The sequence below is a fragment of the Amphibalanus amphitrite genome, unplaced genomic scaffold, assembly GCF_019059575.1.
Source record: "Amphibalanus amphitrite isolate SeventyFive unplaced genomic scaffold, NRLGWU_Aamphi_draft 000039F_arrow, whole genome shotgun sequence".
Lineage (NCBI taxonomy): Eukaryota > Metazoa > Arthropoda > Thecostraca > Balanomorpha > Balanidae > Amphibalanus > Amphibalanus amphitrite.
Window position 1 is genome coordinate 932,635 of NW_024881535.1, and position 21,620 is coordinate 954,254.

At 45.4% G+C, this 21,620-nt stretch overlaps 2 protein-coding genes across 2 annotated transcripts; one reads left to right on the forward strand and one right to left on the reverse strand.

Annotated features, from left to right (window-relative positions):
• Positions 1-280: 280 nt before the first annotated feature.
• On the reverse strand, positions 281-5,947 carry LOC122374181 (matrix-remodeling-associated protein 7-like). The gene is made up of 4 exons (XM_043352789.1): positions 5,521-5,947; positions 1,385-1,508; positions 791-1,011; positions 281-417 (listed from the first exon to the last, which is right to left on the reverse strand). Exons 1-4 carry the CDS (start codon positions 5,625-5,627, stop codon positions 306-308), a joined length of 564 nt encoding a protein of 187 aa, XP_043208724.1. The 5' UTR covers positions 5,628-5,947; the 3' UTR covers positions 281-305.
• Positions 5,948-8,587: 2,640 nt separating this feature from the next.
• Positions 8,588-15,742, forward strand: LOC122374191. Its single transcript, XM_043352799.1, has 6 exons — positions 8,588-8,875; positions 12,717-12,788; positions 13,224-13,393; positions 13,758-13,952; positions 14,308-14,562; positions 14,775-15,742. The coding sequence occupies exons 1-6, from the start codon at positions 8,860-8,862 to the stop codon at positions 15,018-15,020; spliced, it is 954 nt and encodes a 317-aa protein (XP_043208734.1). The 5' UTR covers positions 8,588-8,859; the 3' UTR covers positions 15,021-15,742.
• Positions 15,743-21,620: the final 5,878 nt, after the last annotated feature.

Here is a 21,620-nt window from a genome sequence, read left to right on the forward strand (position 1 = left end):
ATCAGTGGATTAAAATAATCATTTTTTCTTTTCTAGAATATGTATTTAGGTACATTAATTTATCAACCAATTCAAAAAATAATATGTGTTATGGAATAAAACGTTAAGCATACTTGAACTCAAAACCAGATGGTGAACAAGAAGGTTCAGCTCACAACTGACATAATTCGACCTGTAGACAAAGACACAATCACATGTGAGTTTAGGACCCATTGAATTATGAATTCCTGAGAACCACATACTGTCACACAAATGAGTATCCGGGTGCTAGACATGCACATAAGGAATACACTTTTATATTGTCTCTATAGATATAGGCGCATCTGAGACTGCATTTCCTCAGCGGAGGGGTTTCCAAACTTGTCACTGTTTTTCTGCATCAAATCCAATATGGCCGCCATCTGCTCAGACTCCGCTCTGTAAATGAGGAGAATTACACACGTCAGTTCTTATTTTCACGTCAGCAACTAGGGATATTGTCAGATAAATTCAAATTTAATCATCGCAATCGCCGAAGAGTGCGAAATGCTTGAGCTTACCAGTTCCCTTCCCAGTATTCATGATTACGGCGATTAGGCACGGGTCCAGCACACAGCTTCACTCCCATCCCCCCCTTCACTCCCGCTCCTTTCTTTTCTGTTCTTCCGTCATATCTTGCTTCCCTCTCTCTCTCTCTCTCTCTCTCTCTCTCTCTCTCTCTCTCTCTCTCTCTCTCTCTCTCTCTCTCTCTCTCTCTCTCTCTCTCTCTCTCTCTCTCTCCTTCCCTCCTCCCCCCTCCCCTCCCACTCACTGCCTCTCCTCCCGTTTCTGCTCCTCCGTCATATCCTGCTCCAGGCGCCGCCTCATCGCCTCCCGCTCTGCCCGCTTCAGTCGGCCGGGCGGCAGCGGCTGTGTCGTGTCCACCAGCACCGTCAGCGGCTCATCGTCCGAGTCCTGACGTCGGCGGCGCTCGTCCAGGACGGAGTGGTCGTCAGGGGAAGGGGTGGTGGTGGAACTGGCCTCCTGGACCTCCTGGAAAGGGCAGTGAGGGCTGACAGGGGGCGAAGGGAGGGTAGCCCTCTGATCTTTTATTATTTCATGTCATGGCTAGATTGATGGGTCGAAGGATTGAATTTACCCTCCATATAACTATCTTATAGGTCCCGATTTTCCCGACTTTTGGGTCATTGACCTGACCTGGAAGGTCATCCGATGACCTAGGACCTTAAAATTGGGTATCATCGGCTTCCTCTCGTCACAGGCAACACGCTCTTTTTTCCGCGACGCTTGAACTCGATCAGGGGCCAAACGCGAGGGGGAGGGGTCGTACCAACCCCCCACCCTTCCGTCGAAGGACGCAAGATGGCCTGTGCCGGCAAGGGTTAAATACTCTGTAGTTACTAACCGTTTCTGACGGCGTGTTCGGCCGGACGCGGACTGTAGCGGACCTGGCGCACCAGACGGCAGTGTAGAGCCAGCCGAGCAGGACCGTGGCCACGGTAAGAACGACCGTCATCAGAAGGTACCACCTGAGAAATTATAGGGGCAAGGGGACGTTTGGGGTCACCTGAGGGACCACAGGGGAACGTAAGGAGACTGAGGGGCAACAGGGGAACGTAAGGAGACTGAGGAGCAATAGAGGAATGTCAGAGACTGAAGGACCTACAGGGCAATGATAGAAAGCCGATGGGCAGCAAGGGAAACGTTAGGGGACTGAGGGACTTAAAAGAAAGCGACATGGGAGTGAGCGGCTGTAGGAGGTCGCAGTAGCGGCGGAACACCTTCAATTAAAGGGACTATCCCACCTTTAACATGGGGTTTGAGTTGAGATAGCCAAGTTTGCGGCGAGGTTCAGAAACCACTATCTATCTAGGTTGCAACCCCCGCGGCCTCTTGGTGTTGAAGAAATTCGTTCCCTTCATTTGAAAATGGGCCTTGTACAAGGCCCTATCTTCAACATGGAGCGACCGTTAGTGTGACGTCACCTCGTTTAGTCATTCTGATTTAAATGGGTTTGTTCGTTGAAAAATCGCTTAAAACTTGGTCTGAACTTTGTTGTGGTGCCTACAGAGTAAAAAGAATCAGCTTTATGACAGTAATGTGGCCTGGGGAAGGAGGTAATTTTGGGCTGTGACGTCACATATTTGAAACTTTGTGTTTGGAATATGGGAAGCCTAAGATGTTTAATGAAAAATAAATGCCAGAACCGTGTTCCTGGTCATCCAATCTATAAAGTCGGGCACAATTTAACTGGTTTTAACAACATTTTAGAAGGTGGGATAGTCCCTTTAAGGGGGGCACCGCCAACCTTTGGTCCCATTCTTTCCATGCACAGCCCATAGGGCTAATGTTAAAATGCCAAAATAAAATGCCTCCCCGTTCCGCCGCCTTTGGGAGGTCGTCAGGGACTTTGGGGCGACAAGGAATGTTAACCCGCGCATGACTGGGATATTTTCCATAACGCGAGTGACGGGGGGTCTCCAGAGCCCCCCCCCCCCTCCTATCTCCGAAACTACTGGGCCGATCGTCAAAATTCAAACGGCGTCTGATAGCCCTGGAAAAACTGTCGAGCAAAACCTATTTTCATTGACCTCGAGGTCACCGATGACGTCACAGGTCAGGTCAAAGTAAAAATTATCGACATTTTTGCTAGTTCACAATTTAGGCTCTGACCACCGGACGGCCGGTCCGATCAGGCTCATTTTTAGTTTACGCACTCCTTGACGGATGCCTTAGATACCCTGAGGGTAACGAACTTTTATTTCGAATTTTTAAGGTCAAGGCCAGGTCATCCTAGGTCACGAAAATTGTATATCATGTATCGATCACGTGACGCATGATTTATGGTCCATTTTACTCGTAGATTTAGAAAATAGTGTAGTCTGTGTCATTTGAGGTCATTGTCAGCTGAATTGCAGGTCACTTTCAGGTCAGAAAAGGTCAAATTTTGAAAATGAAATTTTTCAACAAAAAAGGTGCCTATCAGATGCAGTTTGAGCTCAGGAACACGATGGTGCCATTTATATTGCTGTACGACGTCAAAAAGATACTGAAAAATGGATTTGAAAAAAAAAAAACATAAAATTGTAAAAATTTTGACAATAATGCGAATGACTTGGCTATTTTTGAAGATATTGGGCTAAAACTTGCAAATGTAGTTCATCAGTGTGTTTTCTATCACATATATTCCGGTTTTTGCGAAAAGTCAAAAACTTTTTGAAAAAAAATACATTTTTGTAATTGTAAACACATATTTTTCAAAATTTTCAAAACATCGAAAATTCGAGATAGCAGTTTGATATCTACGTGTATTTGTAGTCCACTCATGCAAAGAAAATGGATATAGCTTTAAAACCGAGCTCTTGAGAGCGTTTGCCGTAATTCAGTATTTTGCATGAAAATCGGCCGACATGACGTCACTCTGACGTCATTTCCGGTCAAACTATGGTAGCTAGAAAGTTGAAATTTTGACACAAGGTGTCAAATTGATGCCTTTAAAGCTGCCGCAAGTTTCGTGTTGATCCGTCAAACGGTCTAGAAGATATTGCTGAAACACGGGAGGGGGCTCTGTACAGCCCCCCCCCCCCACAGTCATGCGCGGGTTAAAGGGCTGAGTGACTTCAATGGAACGTCGAAGCATTCCCGAGGGACCAACCACTGCGCATGTCAGGGCCACCAGCGAGGGAACGGGGAGGCTGGGGCTGCTACAGAGATTAGAGTCCCACTAGTAGCAGAGCATGATCGCATGACGCGTTTTGATCGCATGACACTATCAGAGTCTACACAACAAAAACTTCGTTGAACTCCGTGCAAAACGGTCAGTAAAAAGATTCATTCTCCTCCGTATGGCATGAACGACCTACTTTACCGGGTGTTCACTAAAAAATGGGACAAACTTGTTTCGTGTGTATTTCGTGAAAAAATCACGCCAGTGAAACAAGTTCAGCACCACTACATTATCCTTCTTCTCCTCTTTCGAACTCTACAGCTCTCGAAGGCCTGTGTTCCCCTTGTCTGCCACAAAGCGGATCTTTGTCCGCGTGCGCCTCCATAGCTTTTGGCACGTGTCTGCCGTAATGGCAGCCATTTGGCGGCGGATTGGCTTGGTCAGCTGCTTCTTGGTCTCTGCTTCATAACCACCAGCGTACACACGTGACTTCAGGAGAGCCCAAAGTCGTTCGATGGGGCGGATCTGTGGTGCCGCTGGTGGGTTATCCTCCTTAGCCACAACAGGTATTTTCAGCTCTTCGAGGGTGGCAAGGACGTCCTTCTGGTAGTGCGCCGGAGCGAGATCTGGCCAGAAAATAACCTTTTTACCACGGTAGTTGGCATCTACAAACTCCTTGAGCCTCGGTAGGCACTGGGTGCGGTAGATGTAGGCGTTCATTGCACCACTCTCCATGATGAAGGGCTTGCTCAGCCCGTGTTCAGAAAAGGCCACCCAAACCATGACTTTTGGCGTGAACTTCTCCACTGTGGCGAACCGCACACCATCCCCGGCTCCAGATGCATCATCTGTATAAAATCCAACATTTCCCGGCTGACTGTGACCTTTCATATAGGGAAATATGACTCATCGTCCATGATAATTTGAGTTTTGTTGGTGGGCTTCATAGCGCTCCTTCGAAGCTTGCCACACCTGGTGGCAAGCTTTATTTTTTGGTCCTCTGTGGCCGCCGGAACACGCTTTCGGCGTCTGTAGCGTAACTTCGTCTTAGTGCTAAGTACTTTGCTGATGTAGCTGAGGCTTACACCAAACTTCCGTGCAGCCTTTCGCTGTGAGGCGCCGATATGTTCCTTCATGTACCTTTGTAGGTTTAAGATCTCTTTTGGGGTCATTTTTTTCGCCTTCCGACCACTTCCCGGCTTCCTGCTAAGGGAGTCCCCTGTATCAAGCTTTTCCATGACGCGATACAGTGTTGTTTTCGAAATTCCCATCTTTTGGAAGTGTTTGTATGTAAATGACTTCCCTTTGGACCAGTGCTCTTTATAAAAGGTGCCAATGAGCTCCCTTCGCTGTCTGCCTGTTAACCCGTCCATTTTGTCTGGGGGCTGATCAAAAATGAATTCAAGCGCGGCCATGTGTTAAAAATGTTGTATTTTCCACGTGCACTAAAATGCAGTGATCTATCCAGACGCACTTTCAACTGACAGCGCACAGAATATTGTCCCATTTTTTAGTGAACACCCTATATGATACGCTGGACAATATGCGGAAGTTGAAAGATAGCGAAGTTTAGGCTGTGTGAGTTTTATCAAGCAGGAAGTTTAGTCAGCATCTGACGAGTGAGAACGAGAGAGAGAGAGAGAGAGAGAGAGAGAGAAGAGAGAGAGAGAGAGAGAGAGAGAGAGAGAGAGAGAGAGAGAGAGTGAGAGAGAGAGGAGCTGCAGTGGTGAGCGAGGGGAGCTCAGGTCCAACTAAACGTTTCTTTTTCAACGTTATAGCCTTTTGAGCTTTCGAATAGCAAGGCAAGGTTCTAACAAAACAAACACCGACTTTACCCTACCCATGCACAGCGACAGCCGTCGTCTCACCAGCACCTAGTATTTTCCCAGACGAGAGACAGGAACACCTTCCAGGCCAGAGGCTCTTTGGCCAGCTCCAGCAGGGTCCAGAAGCTCTCCATCGAAGAGGTGGCGGCGACCATTGCTCACCGGTCTACTCTCACGGACCTTTGACTCTCACCACAATGTCTCTCACTAGTGCTCGTGCGCTCTGCGTTGACAGCTCCTTTACTGAGCTCTCTTTGAGTCAATAAAGAAATCTTTTGACAGATGGAATTGCCGGAGTGGATAAACGAATGGAATGAATACTGGATAGGTGGAAGCAATGACGTACTTTGTCGCTTGATTTCGGTAAAATGACAAAGACCCAAAGTGGTGTTCCAAATAAAACGAGCCTTATGTTGGAAACGCGAGCTACGAACAAACGCACGACGATAACAGCACCGCCGCACAAGTGTCCAAAATGTCACTCCTACTCCATCCTCTTCCAACTTGTCTCTGACCCGTCTGAGACATCGCTCACAGGTATCGAACGAATGAGCCCTCTTCTATGAACCGGGATTGGCTGACAGAGTGTCCCCTCTCCAACTTGGGCCAATAAGCGCCTAACAGATCCGGCGGGGCCCCGTGTATCGAATATTGACTGAGAGCAGGTATATGAGCTCGACATAATTGAGAGCGTCGATCGAGAGAAATAGGGAGCGTTATTGTGGGTATAATACGCATAGACTTAGCCGTGGAAGGGGAGAGAGGGTAGAATGCGTGTTGGCTGGAGAACACATAAAAATCGATTTAGGTATATATCGGCGATGGAGGACTCAGGTACAGTCCTCAGCAGACTGCGTGGTAGGTATTCTTTTTTTCAACAAAACCAGTAATAACTCAATGACTAATGTTGTCAGTTGGTCGGAACTCACTGAAAATAGAGGCGCCATGCTCTACTCCTTCGATTGGGTATATCACTAAGCAAAGTATATGCCTTGTGTGGCAACAAAATGCAAAAGTTTGTTTTGGGAGCAAATATAAACTTTTGGGTTTTGTTGCCAAACTGGGTGGCAAATGAATGCGATGGTAATGCCAATCTAAGGTGCGGAGTCTCGCGCATCTTGCTGTTATGATTTCCGAGCGACCGATGGCATAGTATCCGCGTTATTCTCGGATTTGTCGATGAAAGAATACCTACCACGCAGTTTGCAGAGGGCTGTACCTACCGATCCTGTGATGCCAAAGGCTCAAAAGCCGAAAAGCCCGGAGAATAGACAACTTGACGTCCCAAATATGAAAGTACTTTGTCCAGCCTCATATTGTATTAACCCCGCCCTGATGGGGGGGCCATTTTGGCCCTCCCCTGTGGTTTTTCTTAAATAGCGAGAAAACGACGGCGCGCAGCGCCGCCAAATTTTGGGTACCTTACTGGGCATCAATTTGACACCTTCACACAAAACTTCAAGTCACAGGTCACCTTAGGTCAGGAGTTATTGAGGTCAAACTGAGGTCATGTTCGAGTAAAAATGAGCAAAAAACATGACATCCTGAAACGCTCACCAATTCTACAGTTAACAAGCAATTTTAAAGTTCTTTATGTGGTTGTGTAGAGAAAAGACGGCGCTACAAAACTATGATCTCGGATTTTCGAAATTTTGGGATTTTGACCCCCAAAAATAAAAAAATGAATTTTTTAGAAAAACTAAAAAAAAATCCAAAAATTTTCGAATTTCGAAAAAAGCGGAATATTTGTGATAGTCCCTGCGCTCTTCGATATACATACCAAATTTGAGATCGATACCTCTTTTTTTAGTTAAGTTATAGCGAAAAAACTGTTAAAAATTGATGACGTCAAATTTTTGAACTCAATTTTTAGCAATTCTAGACCTCGTAACGCAAAACGGAGACCACCATTGAACTCCCCGTGACGAGCTGCATCGAATCGATACCCATTTTATGCAAAATATCAACTTTAAAATTTGACCTAATTTGACCTGACCTTGACATGACCTTGACCTGACCTTGACCAAAAACTGACCTAAGCTGGCCCTAAAGTCTGTCTGACCCACATAATCGCATTTGTCAAGTAAAATGGACCATAAAACATGTATCACACGACACTTTCATATTGTGACCCCCCCAGTGACCTGACCTCTGTGACCTGACCTGGTATCAGTGACCTCAAATAGCAAAATATGTGTTTGAAGAACATTTCCCCATCGATGATTTTCAATGAAATGCATTTCACTCGATTTTACAACGCATTTCTTGAAATGCCTGTAAACGGTGAAAATTCGACCTTTGACATGACCTGTGACGTCATCGGTTTGACCGAGGTCAATGAAATTGGGTCACAAGGTAGTTCCCCGTTGGGGCTATCCAACACCGTCTACCGCTTGTCGCTATGTTGCGTGGTTCTCGAGATCTGAGGGGGGGGGGCAAAATGCCCCCCCCCCATCAGACCGCGTTGCTCGGCAGACCCCATCTGGGCGCGGGTTAAGGAAGTATTTTGTCCGGTTACATTTTTAAATGACGAGACTCCTGGAATCGGCTGAGCGAATTTCGGGGGAAACTGGAAAATTGAAAGATGCTGAATTAAAGGCATCCGAAAGTTGAGTTAAGCATATGAAAATGATTGGATGGAAAAGGAAAATTAATATTTTGCTCATAACTAGGTTGGTAATAAAAATTAAAAATAATCAAAATTATGACTCATATACGCCCTGTTGTTCATTGTTCACTGTATGTTTTGTACCATCTTGTACGTATGACTCATTCAAGGCCAAGCCTGAAAAAATATTGGCTTTTTTTCTCATGTTCAACAGCTATGACCAAAACGTTATGATCCTTATAATGCTTGTACTTTTATTTCTTTTTATAACTGTTACTCTGTTAAACACAGTTTTCCAGTGATACAGACTCCATGTAATATGGTTTCTTACCTCACCAATATGCGTGACCTCAAATGAGGCTTTAAAAATGACTCCTGACGTCACGATCAGGTAGAATCGCCGGACGACCGTACCTTTTCAGCTTCCCGAAGTGGCCGCTAGAGGCGCTGCTCTCCAGTGCCGGCCGGGCGAGCTTGCCCTCAGGGCTGGTCTCCTCTCCTAGCCTTGGCTGCTCCACCGAGAGCCATCTCGGACGGGCAGGCGGCCGGCCGGCCGTTGACCTCAGAAATGGACCCGATGGTCGCTGGATGCTGCTCCGTGGTGCCGGGAAGAGGGAAGAGGGAGCAGTGGAGTGTCGACAACGGATAGGAGGTAGGACGGACGAAGGAGGCAGAGAGGGAGGCAGTGAGAAAAATAGTGAGATAAGTGTCGGCAAAAAGTGAGCGACAGGAGGGAATCCTTCTGGACCGCCATCGGCGGTATATACAGCACTCCGATCATGACAACACCAGCAGGTTAGTAGCTCGGCATACAAACAATATTAAACCGCTGCATAAGTGAAGGCATTGAAGGTGACCGATTGAATTGATATATTATTCATAAGCAAACAAACAGCATTGCTAGTTCGATGGTTATTGTTTTCGTGATTTTCACGTAACTTCGTATTTGCTTGATCAGTAGATCGCAGGGAAAATGGGCCGTGGTGAGCGTACCGTTTCAAACCACAGAAGCTAAAGCAAGGCATCATCTGTAAATGCTAATGGACACGACACAAAACACATCGGTCGTAGTGTGTTTACATGCAATTAACACTTAAAGTCGAAAGAAAAAGGTAAAGGAAGTGAAAAAGAGCATTTATTTGTGCCCGCCACCAACAAAACTAGGTACGCAATTCGTCGTGAATGCAGATATACCAACGCTTCACATTGGTTATATGTATACGAGGGGCGTTCAAAAAGTTCTCGGCCCAACCATGAAGGAGTTGGAATTTCAGCCTGCAACGCGGTATGTTCAATGATGTGTTATAGGGATGTCCACTTACGTAGCCATTAACCAATCTGCCCTGTGATTGGTTCAGGCTGCTAATTAATCGTAATATAGTTTGCCATTCCCGGTCAGAATGGGCGAGGCCCAGAAGAGAACAGTGATTTGGTTCATGCATTGCAGAAAAATGCACCAAACGTTATTCACGAAAAGCTAGTGCCAACACATGTTGAGGTTTGTCTTTCTTACAGTAGCGTCAAAAAGTGGGCATCTCTGTTCAATTTTGGTCAACAGATCATTAATGGTCACCCCCGCAGTGGCCAGCCATCAACAGCATTGACTCAAGAAAATATGAAAAATAAGCACTTCTTTGTAAAAAATGACAAATTTTCTGGTATGGAACAACGCAGCAGAAGCGGAGGTGTCTATCAGGTTCCTCAAAGTCATTCTTCAACAGTGTATTAATATATTTAAGATCTCTGCAAGATGCATCCCTCATTTGCTGACTCCAGAGGAAAGGCAAACTCGAAAGGAGGCGTAACGCGAAAATTTTGGCCCCTATATCGAAGATCCAAAAGAGTTCATTGAACTACTTGTTACCGTGGAGGGATTGTGGGTGTCACACGTTGACCCTAAGGGCGTGACCGAGTTGCACAAGTGAAAGCACACTGATTAAAGGCCACCAAATGTGTGCGACGTGTTTAAGTCAGTCGGCAAGGTGACAGTGGTTGCATTTTGGGATGCTGACGGGGCTCTGCTCGCTAACTTTCTAAAACAGAGGAGCACAACTGATGATGAATACTACACCTCCCTTCGATAATAGTTGCGAGCAGCAGATATCAAGGAGAGATTAGGGAAGCTGACTAAAAGTGTGCGCCTGATCCAGGACCACGCACCAGCACACATGAGCAGGGTGACGGTCAGCGAAGCAGTGAGCTGTGGCTTCGAAATAATGTCACAGCCACTTTTTTCTCCGTACCTTGCACCCTCTGGTTGCCATCTCTTCCCCAACATAAGGAAATTGCTTAGCAATGGCAACTTCACTGACAGCAAGGAGACAAAAGCAGCCGTCTTGGACGTGCCAGATGGGTCCAAAGCCCACTTGGCTATGGAGACCCTGGGGTCTCTCGCGAAGCGCTGCGCGAAATGTGTTTGTCTTAACGCTGGTTATTTGACTTAATGAACATTTTTGGTCTAATAAGTCGACGTCGTATCTCTGCTCCTTCATGGTCGGGCCGAGAACTTTTTGAACACCCCTCGTAGTAGCACCCTTCAATCTCAAAAGAACTTCAGGCTTTTTATTCAGCTCTAGTGGTAATCAACCCTCTCAGCCGTCTAAAAACTGCATGATAGTTTGCACCGATTTACACCACTGAAGGATCGGAATTGGTGAAATTTTGGATCGCGTTCGCCCTTCAGTTTTGTTGTCTGTTTTCTGTGGGGTACCTACATGGACTGCGTTTTTGCTCGATTGGGCAAGCCGTTTGGGTAGTCACGCGAATCGATGGAATATGATGAGAAAGGAGAGAGAGAGAGAGAGAGAGAGAGAGAGAGAGAGAGAGAGAGAGAGAGAGAGAGAGAGAGAGAGAGAGAGAGAGAGAGAGAGAGAGAGAGAGAGAGAGAGAGAGAGAGAGAGAGAGAGAGAGAGAGAGAGAGAGAGAGAGAGAGAGAGAGAGAGAGAGAGAGAGAGAGAGAGAGAGAGAGAGAGAGAGAGAGAGAGAGAGAGAGAGAGAGAGAGAGAGAGAGAGAGAGAGAGAGAGAGAGAGAGAGAGAGAGAGAGAGAGAGAGAGAGAGAGAGAGAGAGAGAGAGAGAGAGAGAGAGAGAAGCATCGTTTTGTGTCAATTAACCCGCGCCCCACTGGGGGGGCTATTTATAGCCCCCCTCCCGTTTTTCTGCAATAACTTCCAAACCGCTTGACGTATCGACGCCAAACTTTCAGTACCTTTGGCTGCATCAATTTGACACCTTGTGTCAAAATTTGAACTTCGTACCTACCATAGGTCGGCCGGAAATGACGTCAGAGTGATGTCATGTTCGGCCGATTTCGACGAAAAACATTGAACCACGGCAATCGCTCCCAAGAGCTCAGTTTTTAAGCTAGATCCGATTTCTTTGCATGAGAGGACTCAGAATAGACTGCGCTATCAAACTGCTATCTCGGATTTTCGAAATGTTGAAAATTTCGAAAATTTTATTTAATAAAATTCAAAATTTATATTTTTACATTTTTTTCATTTTTTTTTTTAACTTTTCGAAAAAAAAAACGGAATATATGTGATAGAACGCATTATTTTGACTAACTCTAGCAAGTTTTAGCTAAATATCTTCAAAAATGGCTAAGTTATACGCATTGTTGCAAAAAATTAACAATTATTAATTTTTAAAATCAATTTTTCAGCATGAATTTGACATCGTACGCCAATATAAATAGCACCATCGTGTTCCTGAGCTCAAACTGCATCCAATAGACACCTTATTTGTTGAAAAATTTTAACTTCAAAATTTGACCTTTTTTGACCTGAAAGTGACCTGACCTGAGCTAAATTTGACTCAAAATGACCTCGAATGACACAGACGACATCAAATTCGAAATCTCTGACCTAAATGGACCAAAAACATGTGTCACGTGACCGACGGATGATATAATATTTTCGTGACCTGTGATGACCTGACCTTGACCTGAAAATCAAAGTACAAGTTTGGTACCCTCAGAGTAACTAGAGCATCTGTTCACGAGTGTGTGAACCAAAAATGAGCCTGATCTGACTTGTAAGACGGCGGCCAGAGCCCAAAACGTGAAGAAGCCAAAATGCTAATAATTTTTACTTTGACCTGACCTGTGACGTCATCGGTGACCTCGAGGTCAATGAAATTAAGTTTCGCTCGACAGTTTTTTCCGGGGCTATCAGACGCCGTTTGAATTTTGACGATCGGCCCAGTAGTTTCGGAGTTAGGAGGGGGGGCTATGAATAGCCCCCCCCCCCCCCGTAGGGCGTGTTATACGCAGACCCCAGTGGGGCGCGGGTTAACGATCACGGCGTTGAATAGTTGGATAAATATGAATAAACGTCCATATATGTGTGCATTACGTTGCCCCACACCCGTAAGGTGTTTGCACGACTCTCGCATACATGTTGCATTAAATATGACATTGAAATGCTTCGGGGTAAAATTCCAATTAATCTCATTAAATAGCAAAACTTCTGGATCGACATCAGCGTATTTCTCATTGCAGATTTGCAACCACGCTGGAGTGTTTTTCTCGGCTATCGTGCGTTGTGTAATCGGTGGTCGTCCGGTGTTTTCCGCTAATTAGCAAGCATAGTTATTTGTCTGTTATTTATTTGCCGGCTTTATGTTTGTTTTCTCAGTGTCTACCCACGCCCGGGAGGCTCTGCTGGTTCTGGTTATAATGGCCTGCCTCGCATCAACAGGAGTTATCGGTAAGTGTATCCAGGTGCAGAGAACGCATTGCCCATCACCGATGGCGTACGATGTTTTATTTTGAGACTGATAATTCAATTTTTATTTCTGTAAGCAATACAGGACGGTGCCGCTATAAAATGTCAACATCGTTGCTCCCAAAACGACAGTGTATGAAGAAATCGGCGCCATTGTGCAAATTGATACCACATTTATGCATGGATGCAGCCGCATAGACTAGGAATTTCTTCCGAAACCATTAATCGTTTATCCTATCCCAGCTATAGATACTCACATAAGGTTCGAAATATTACCCAGTTAGCCCCATTTTCAAAAGCGATAAGTTTGGTTACTCATCCATTGGTTTTCAATGCATACAAAGGTGAACACGGCGCAGCCTCTCAACAATGACGACCCCGGTGCCCCTGACGTGACCCGACCGGTGCCATTCTCAGACAGCCAGTGGTGGCTCCCGCCCCGCGCCGACGACCCAGCGCTGGTGGCTCACGTGGCTGACCAGCTGATACCTCCGAGCCAGGAGCCGTACAACCTCCAATATCCCAACAGGCAGCTGTTTGGTCAGACGCACCAGGTCCGCTTCATCCAGGCCATCACCAAAAACAAGGTAAATTCACTGATAGGCCATCACAAAAAAAAACAAGGTAAACTCACTTATCATAGGCACTCATCAAAAACAAGGTAACGGCACTGACAGGACGTGAAACGAATAATAGTTTGAGCCGGCCGAGACCATTTGAAGTTGCAGTTGTATCTGCAAGTTACAGTCAGCAAATTGGATATTCGGTGTAATTTATAAATCTAGAGATCGTCAGTCTCTACTCTACCTTTTCCCTCAGAATCGTGATGAGGTATAAAACTCAGTAATGGTTGATGTGAAACTAACCAGTGGAGCTTTTTTATGTGAGCAATTTGGATGGATAATCTTGATACCACTATACAAGTTTACATCCTTCTTTATCTTTGCGCAGACGGGCGGCTTTTTCATCGAGACGGGCGCCTACGACGGTGAGCTGATGTCAAACTCACTAGAGCTGGAGCGCTCTCTCGGCTGGCGGGGTCTACTGATCGAGCCTGCCAGGGGGCTGTTCGCCACTATGATGACAAAACACCGCCGCTCGTGGGCGCTGCAGGCCTGCTGCAGTCAGACAGGAGCTCCCTTCCAGGCAAGGAGCGCGGCATCGTTGGGCATCGGTGCCTAGTGGGGATGGATATGAATCGCAAATAAGGCTCTAGCTATACTAAAATATAACGTCACATTTTTTTTTACTTTGCTAGAACGTCACATTTCACCGAACCTACATACATAAATTTATGCATACTCTTGTTTGACAGAAGACTTATAATGCATTAGACATACACTATTCGTTAGAATTGTGTTTTTCTATTTGCGAGATAATCATGCTGAATTGATAGTCTCTCCTAGGTAGGTGTATGCCGTTACATCCGTTGAACCGACATCTTACTCAGGTGTATGTGCTCTTTAGTCTTCACTGACCTGGACCGCTCCTCCTCCCCCAGGCGATGTTCCGAGACCAGGTCAAGTACGGTATCGCCTCCGTGGAGGACGGCTTCTCGGCCCAGAAAGTCTCCAATAATATCAAAAAGCACCTCCATCCGAACGAGGCCATCGTTCGATACCCGGTGGACTGCTACCCGCTCTACACGATATTGCTGGCCATGAACATAACCACAGTGGATTTCTTCAGCCTAGATGTGGAGGGGCAGGAGATGGGCGTCCTGGCCTATCTGCCCTGGGATAAGCTGAATATAAAGGTAAGACGAAAACAACGACGGATGTATAGCTATTGAAGGCATCTAAGACTTACGTGGTCTAGTGCAGAAAAATGGAGTTTCACGAGGACTTCAATACGCCCCCATGCTCTCATACCTCTCTCGAATCTCGCCTCATCATATCTCTCATATTACCTCAAAGTCAAGTACCCCATACCCCTGCTCTCCCATGCTAAAACCGTTCTCCTTTCCAGTTGGTGCTCGTCGAGTTCCACATGGGTCACTTCTGGAACCCGCATACCGACCAGATACGCTGGTTCATGGAGCAGCAGGGTTACCTGGCCTTCCACCTGACACAGGACTGGCTGTTCGTCAAGAGGGACTGTGAGTTCGCTCAGGAAGCGGACACTATCCTGAGGAGGGTGAAGCAGGAGTTGGCTGGTGTGATACCTGAGCCAGGGGACTATCTTCACCAGGCCTTCAGTCCGTTCAATGATTGAATTCGGGGGAGAGTTTAACCTCTGTGTTGGTGTGATATTATTGCAGCTAAGGGCTATGTTATGTTGTGCGATTCTTTTCAGGGATGTGCGTAAGCTACTAAATGAGTAAGTAAGTGAGCGCGAGAGTGAGCGAGACAGAGAAAGAGAGAAAAAGAGAAAGAGTAAGAGAAGGAGAGAAGGATGCACGCAGGCCAGGGAGAGAGGATGGGAAGGAAACAGGGCGAGGGAGGAACCGTTTATGTTACCACTGAAATCGCAACAGAACTGCAATTGAAATTGCAAAAGACTGACGCATATATTACCTGTTATGTTGGCATGGTTTGTCATTGTTAAAGAGGTGAATGAACGCTAAGCGCTTATACATACCTAGATGTGCCGGCTTTCACAACGCACATGTAGGTCTGGTGTTAACCAGCGACCGGAAGGCCTTCATGCAGCAGTGTTTCATCACTCGACCACTCCGTGCCAACCTATTTGTTAGGATGTTTTTTATTGCTTATACCCATGCTCTGATTTCTTAACTCTGGAGCTTGCATTGTTATCAGAGTAATCAGTAGTGCCATGCCATCCTGCAGATTGCAAGTCTGATGTAATTCGACATCTGCTTTAGCCGTTCTTCATTATGTTTGTTGCGCAAAATGGGTAGAAGCATTTTATTCGTTTTCGTGAACTTGTGTGGTGCGTAATGTTCTGAAATAGACTGAAGTTCATGACTGTGAAAATGCCTCCCGCGTCCTTCGCTTGCGTTAATGAAATCATACTAATGGAGCACTTACAGTGAAAACTCGTGCTATTGCTGGGTATGTTTATTTTGATATTTATGTATTTTCTTTATGTCAAAGCACCAATGCACAATAACGCGGTAGAACAAATCTCAAAACGGCACAGGCACATCGCACTGATTATTGTAAAACAAAGCGACAAAACATTTGGCACCCCTTCTGAGTCACTGCAGATGTACCATACCACACTGTAACATGAAAATGATATAAAGGTAATTCATGGTTTTTGTATCCCCTCTCGCGGCCACCATGTGTTTCTCATTAACATATCATAACAACGACCTCCGGAAGGACAAATAAAACAAACATCCTCCGGCACAAGTTAGCAGCAAATTGCTGAACAACGCATAACTCACGACGGGGGCGCGAGAGCACCAAAGAGATTCAGCTGACTCGGAGGCTGCTGTTTCAGCTGCTGGTCACCAATCGCCCGTCCAAAAGATTGCAGATCAAACGACTGATCAGAGATATTATTCTGTTCATCTGCTTCCTGCGCTTCCGCCAAAGGTAGCTGACCCGCCGGGATCTCAATCTCATCCACCGCTCTGACCTCGCCCAGTCTCTGACTGACTGGATTCTGAGACTGCTGGCCAATCTGCTGAACAGAGGACGATCGCTGGAGTATCAGCTGGTCGGAGGCGAGACTCTGAGAGGACTGACCGGTCAGAGGGAGCACGGAGGACGGAATTTCATTTACCAGTCGGGGCTCGCTGAGTCTCTGGCTGACCGGAGATTGCTGAAGACCGAACTGCTGGTCAGAGAATGACTCCTGTCTGATCTGCTGATCAAAGACAGGCTGCTGAACGAACTGCTGGTCGTTGAGGATGATACCCTGGCCCTGGTTCTCGGCCCAGAACAGCTCCGGGTGCTCGCGTCTCAGCTGGGCGTACTCGGGAATCTGAGCCGGCGCCACTGGCAGGTGGGCGGCCTGCGGCTGGAAGCCACCCTCGTCGGCCGTGTAGTCCACCCGGTAGGTGTTGCCGTCGTCTCCGATGTACGAGTAGCTCCCGCGCTTCGAGAGGGTTCCAGTTTCGGGTGCGGGGCCCGGCTGGGAGCGACCCACCTCGACAACCTGGAACGAGAGAAAGAAATGCAATAATGGACTGGCAGTGGAACGAGGCAATGGAAATGAAGTATTGGACTCATAGAAGCACATTTGCACCAGTTAAGCACATCTGAAACCGTACAAACCAATTTGTGCAAACGTTTACTAAGAATTTGCGAAAGATATTAAATATGCACTGCCCACGTCAAAAGAGGTGCCATATGTAGGTACTTACTACAGGGAATGTGAATGGATTTTGAGAACATCGTCTCGCTTACAATAGCATCCAAGCACTAACTCTTCCGTTCCGCTCTATATTCCAGTTTGGATCATATCAATTTCAGCATCGCTGCGCACGCCGAAGTTCCCGACTGTGCCATGTTCATTGAGGTCGTTACCCTCATGTCATTCCACATCTGTCCCTGAATGATCGCCATCCTTTCCAGACACACCCGCACACGGCGCATATCACTGATGATATCTATGTATGCTCATAAAACCAGATTACGAAGCGTAAACACGGTATTTACAGGCGCTAGGCATTGCGCCACGGTGCCCATGAGATCATGAAACGAGTTGCTAAACCTGTTTTCAGCTAGCTTATTTCGTTTCAGATGAGCAATTGCTTCAATTTTTGTGTAACAAGCTCGTAAATCAAGACTTTCGAAATCAAGCTAAACATAAAAGGCTAGAGAATTCCCTAAAGCTTTCACGCAAACGGATCTTACAGTTAAAAACATCAGCTAAAAAGCAAAACTTACCGTTTGACCGTTGTCCTGATCGTAGCTGTACTCGTAGTTTCCGACAATGTCCTGTACAAATTTCTGACTGAGAATCCGCGTCTGGGCATCACTGGAGCCGTAATTGGGCTGGATTCCTCCGCCCTGACCGAATCCGCTCTGGATGAAATCCTGCTGCTGGTCTGGTAGGAACTGAGGAGCAGCCAGCGCGCCCGCCACGCAGAATAGAACACGAATCTGTGGAAAGGGAAGGAAGTGTCGAGTCAGAGGTGATGTTTTGGAGAGAAAGAGAGAGAGAGAGAGAGAGAGAGAGAGAGAGAGAGAGAGAGAGAGAGAGGGAGAGAGAGGGAGAGAGAGAGAGAGAGAGAGAGGGATAGGGAGTGAGAAAACCATTTATATGCCTTAAAACCAATTACGCTACAATTATTATCGCATGACATTCTATTGGCCTGTTAATTAATCTATATGAGCCACTGATGTCGAAAAATAAATGATCACGATTTGATATTGTTATATCATATTGTCCCGATGTCCTCTGTCACCCTCAGGCCGCGACCTATAAGTGCACATAAGCTCCTTAAAGCGCCTTGAACTATCATCCAACCCTGCTGTGACTGCCGAGCAGACCGGTATTGGAGGAACGGTTCGAGACGCATCGGTGCTCGCCGTTTGAAGCTCTTTAACAAGATGTCATGCGTGCAGCAGTGGCGGTCACATTCAAGACCAGTTGGTCAGTGAGCGAGACGGGAAAGACCACTGGATCCGGAAGGCTCAGCGGTCGCCACGAAATACTGTCGTCTGCCTGGAATTTCCCGATAGGGCAATGCGAGCCAAGCGTGTGCAATATGGTCTACATAGCTGCAAACTAGACTCGTGATGTAAATGTTGATTTGGAATGAGAAATACAATCCTTTGCACATTTTGATCCACCAATTGAAACAGTCCAATCGATCCAATCGATACCTTTTCAACCAGTTTTCCCCATTCAGGTAATCATTTTTTACATAAACGGCTACTCAATAACCCGGTTTACATAGCATATTTGACGAGGCTCCAGCTCGTTAATTTGGCGATAATTTCGTTGCAGTGGTCTTCAAATATTTAGAGGGGATCATTTTGTAACTTGTTAAGCACCATTGTCATCTTTTGCAACATCACGGACGGAAATATAAGCTTGCAACAAACCCTATGTAAACGCGTCTATTGACGATAAAGAAAAAAATGAACCTACGATGTTCTTTTTTTTGTTACGGATGCAGTCGAAAACAACTTTTGTTTAGATGCCATTTACGCTCTTCAGTCTACCCAAACCTTATCACTCCAGCACAAACACACCAAAACCCATAGATATTCCACTCTGTAAGCGCATTGCGAGCTCGGCTCGTACTTACCACCTGTGGTGCGGCCATCTCTAAAGTCGTCCGAGCACTGTCGCAGTCTAATCCTTGGCGTCCCGCTATATACCAACTGAACCCGTCAGCGCAGTCGTGGTGTAACAATTAGCTTCTCCTCTGGCAGCGGTTGCCGCTCTTCCTGACTTTGTGACAACACTCTGCTCTCGGATACTCGTTACCGAGACAGATTATGGTGACGTAAATAGACTGATTGCCAGACGACCGGTCGGAGGGAAAGCAACAAGCTGTCACAAACTGCAAAGCCATGGATATTGCACATTAGTGAACCAATTAACTATTTTCCTAAGTCCTACTCAGAAAAGATTTTAGACTGTAATTCCTGCTTACTTGGCGCCATTAAAATGTTCCAATTACGATAATTACACTTCTTTGGTTATAGTAAAAAGGCATATGAACTAGCTTACATAATATATACCTACATAGCTACTGGCAATGACGTGCAGACTGTAGGCGGCAATTTTTGTTCCGACCCGTGTCATGATTTGACCAGTGTTTGTTATGACCTGAGTTGTGAACTGCCATGACTTATGACATACACCTGTTTTCTTTCAATATAAGAGCGTGATAATATATAATATCACACGGGGCCGGTAAAATGTTTCATTCAGGACCGAGGGATTTGTTGAGTTTTCCGCACGAGACCGAAGGTCGAGGGCGGAAAATTCAACAAAGCCCGAGGTCCTGAATGAAACATTCCGGCCCAAGTGTGATATTTATTTTAGCATATGCCGTTTAATTTCAATATTTAAGCTCCTTTAACAATTTTACATGCTTGAAAGAAGTGGAAAAACCAAGACCGAATATCAAGAACTAAAAATGTACATATTCCCTGACCAAGAAAATAAACCAAGCCGACTCAAGATCACTGTGTTCCATTCTTGTGTCTGGCTCTGAGTTGGATTCATATCAAACCAAGAACATCTACTTCAAAGTTCAACCTATGTCATATGAGAAGCCAGAGTAACATTCGTTTTCAATATTAGAGAAGAGTGGAAGGTATACCATCCTGTGAAGTGAACGCTTGGTTTTTTACCCATGTCAGTATGAATAAAGTTTTTACTGATCAATGTGAAATGCGTTTTTTGTCAATTCAGTGCAGTTGTAAAAGGCATGAAATTGACGCCATAAATGTAGGTGATTAATTAATATGTCTGTACAATAGGATTTGAAATATTATCTTATTGAAAACCAACATTTAGGTATAATCTGTTCAATAGTTCAAAGCGACCAAATGCAACACATAAGTTCACGTTAGATTTCTATCAGTTAAGCTCTTTTCCAGCGCCTTCCTCCGTCTCAGGAAATGCTTCAAAAGTTCGCTGATAAAATGTTTTGCCCATGGGCCGAAACCTTTGACCAATTGCCTTCAACATTATGCGGTTTAATCCAAAAAGCTTTTACCGCACGCTCGCGCTAATGCTAAAGGCATACTTCGGCATATGCTAAAAGTTCTTATCGTCTGCAAAGATTGCGGTTATGATTCACGATCACCAGATCATTTAAATCAGCATTCGATGTTTTATTACCACCGCAGTGAGAGGAAGCTGAAAGAACCGGTATCTTTCTCCCGGGTTAAGCTCGAGAGTAGGCTGGTAGGGTTATTCGATTGATCGATGATTAAACTTCTATCAAATAACTTATCAAATTTGGCTTTCATTTATGTCAACAGAACGCCGGGCCGACCTATATGATACTGACATATGCAACACGTTTGTCCAGGCACAATTACTAGGTTAACCGGGAACTTGCTATTTGATTTCTTTTTTAAAGAATTTATTTAAGAGGCGAACAATTGTGAGATATTTCTTCAAATGGTAATCATGTGTGTAGTATTGTGAACCCGAAATCTGCTCATGACCATACACTTTTCATTCTTTTCTTTTCATGAATCCTCAGAAACTTATTACCTATTTTATTTTCCTGTTATGAAAATCTAACGATGAACTTTTATCTGATCGATATCGACTCCACGATCGATTAATGTCCAACCACTAGCTTCTATTCTAAAACTTACGAGCCTACAAACGCGCAGTTGGTCAACACCAACTCTCTCTCCCTCACCAAAACCGACTAACGAGATGACCATTGACCAAAGATACTTATGTCTGGAAGATAGTCTGGTGGGGGGTAATCAGTTTTTTTTCGGCAACTGAGAAACTAACTCGGGTTGCGTGCCGCTACTCAACTGTTTTGTGGTAACTGTTTTATAGGAAATCGCTGGCGAAGGCTTCTGCGTTGAAGTATATGATTTTTAGTAGGTGCAAGTTATGTTATAATTCGAGGTACAAGCAAGTTTTGAATTATTTATATCACAAGTAACAACTACGGTTTAACTGACTGACATTGTCTACATATACAGGAGTACTGAGCTCAGTCACTGAGGCGGTTTTACAATAAGTTAACGTATGTATATACCTAGGTACAATGATAATTGCCACGTCCTTATCATGGGAAATATACACGTAAATGCAAAAAAGATGCTTGCGTACAGGCGTATAAAATAGACAAACGCAAACAATTCACAGAAAACGTAAACATTCAAGCAGTTGCAGTTTAGTTTATGCCAATCGTGAAGGAAGTGTGTATCAAAAAAGACATCGTGTTGGTAATCCCAAAAA

Excerpts from the sequence above, each read along its gene's own strand:
- LOC122374191 (XM_043352799.1), top strand. Across the intron at positions 13,394-13,757 it reads AGGCCATCACCAAAAACAAG|ACGGGCGGCTTTTTCATCGA; the intron begins GTAAATTCACTG and ends ATCTTTGCGCAG. Across the intron at positions 13,953-14,307 it reads AGACAGGAGCTCCCTTCCAG|GCGATGTTCCGAGACCAGGT; the intron begins GCAAGGAGCGCG and ends CTCCTCCCCCAG.
- LOC122374181 (XM_043352789.1), bottom strand. The coding sequence starts at position 5,627 with ATGGTCGCCGCCACCTCTTCGATGGAGAGCTTCTGGACCCTGCTGGAG. Across the intron at positions 1,012-1,384 it reads CGAACACGCCGTCAGAAACG|GAGGTCCAGGAGGCCAGTTC; the intron begins GTTAGTAACTAC and ends TGCCCTTTCCAG. Across the intron at positions 418-790 it reads CAGAAACGGGAGGAGAGGCA|AGCGGAGTCTGAGCAGATGG; the intron begins GTGAGTGGGAGG and ends CCTCATTTACAG.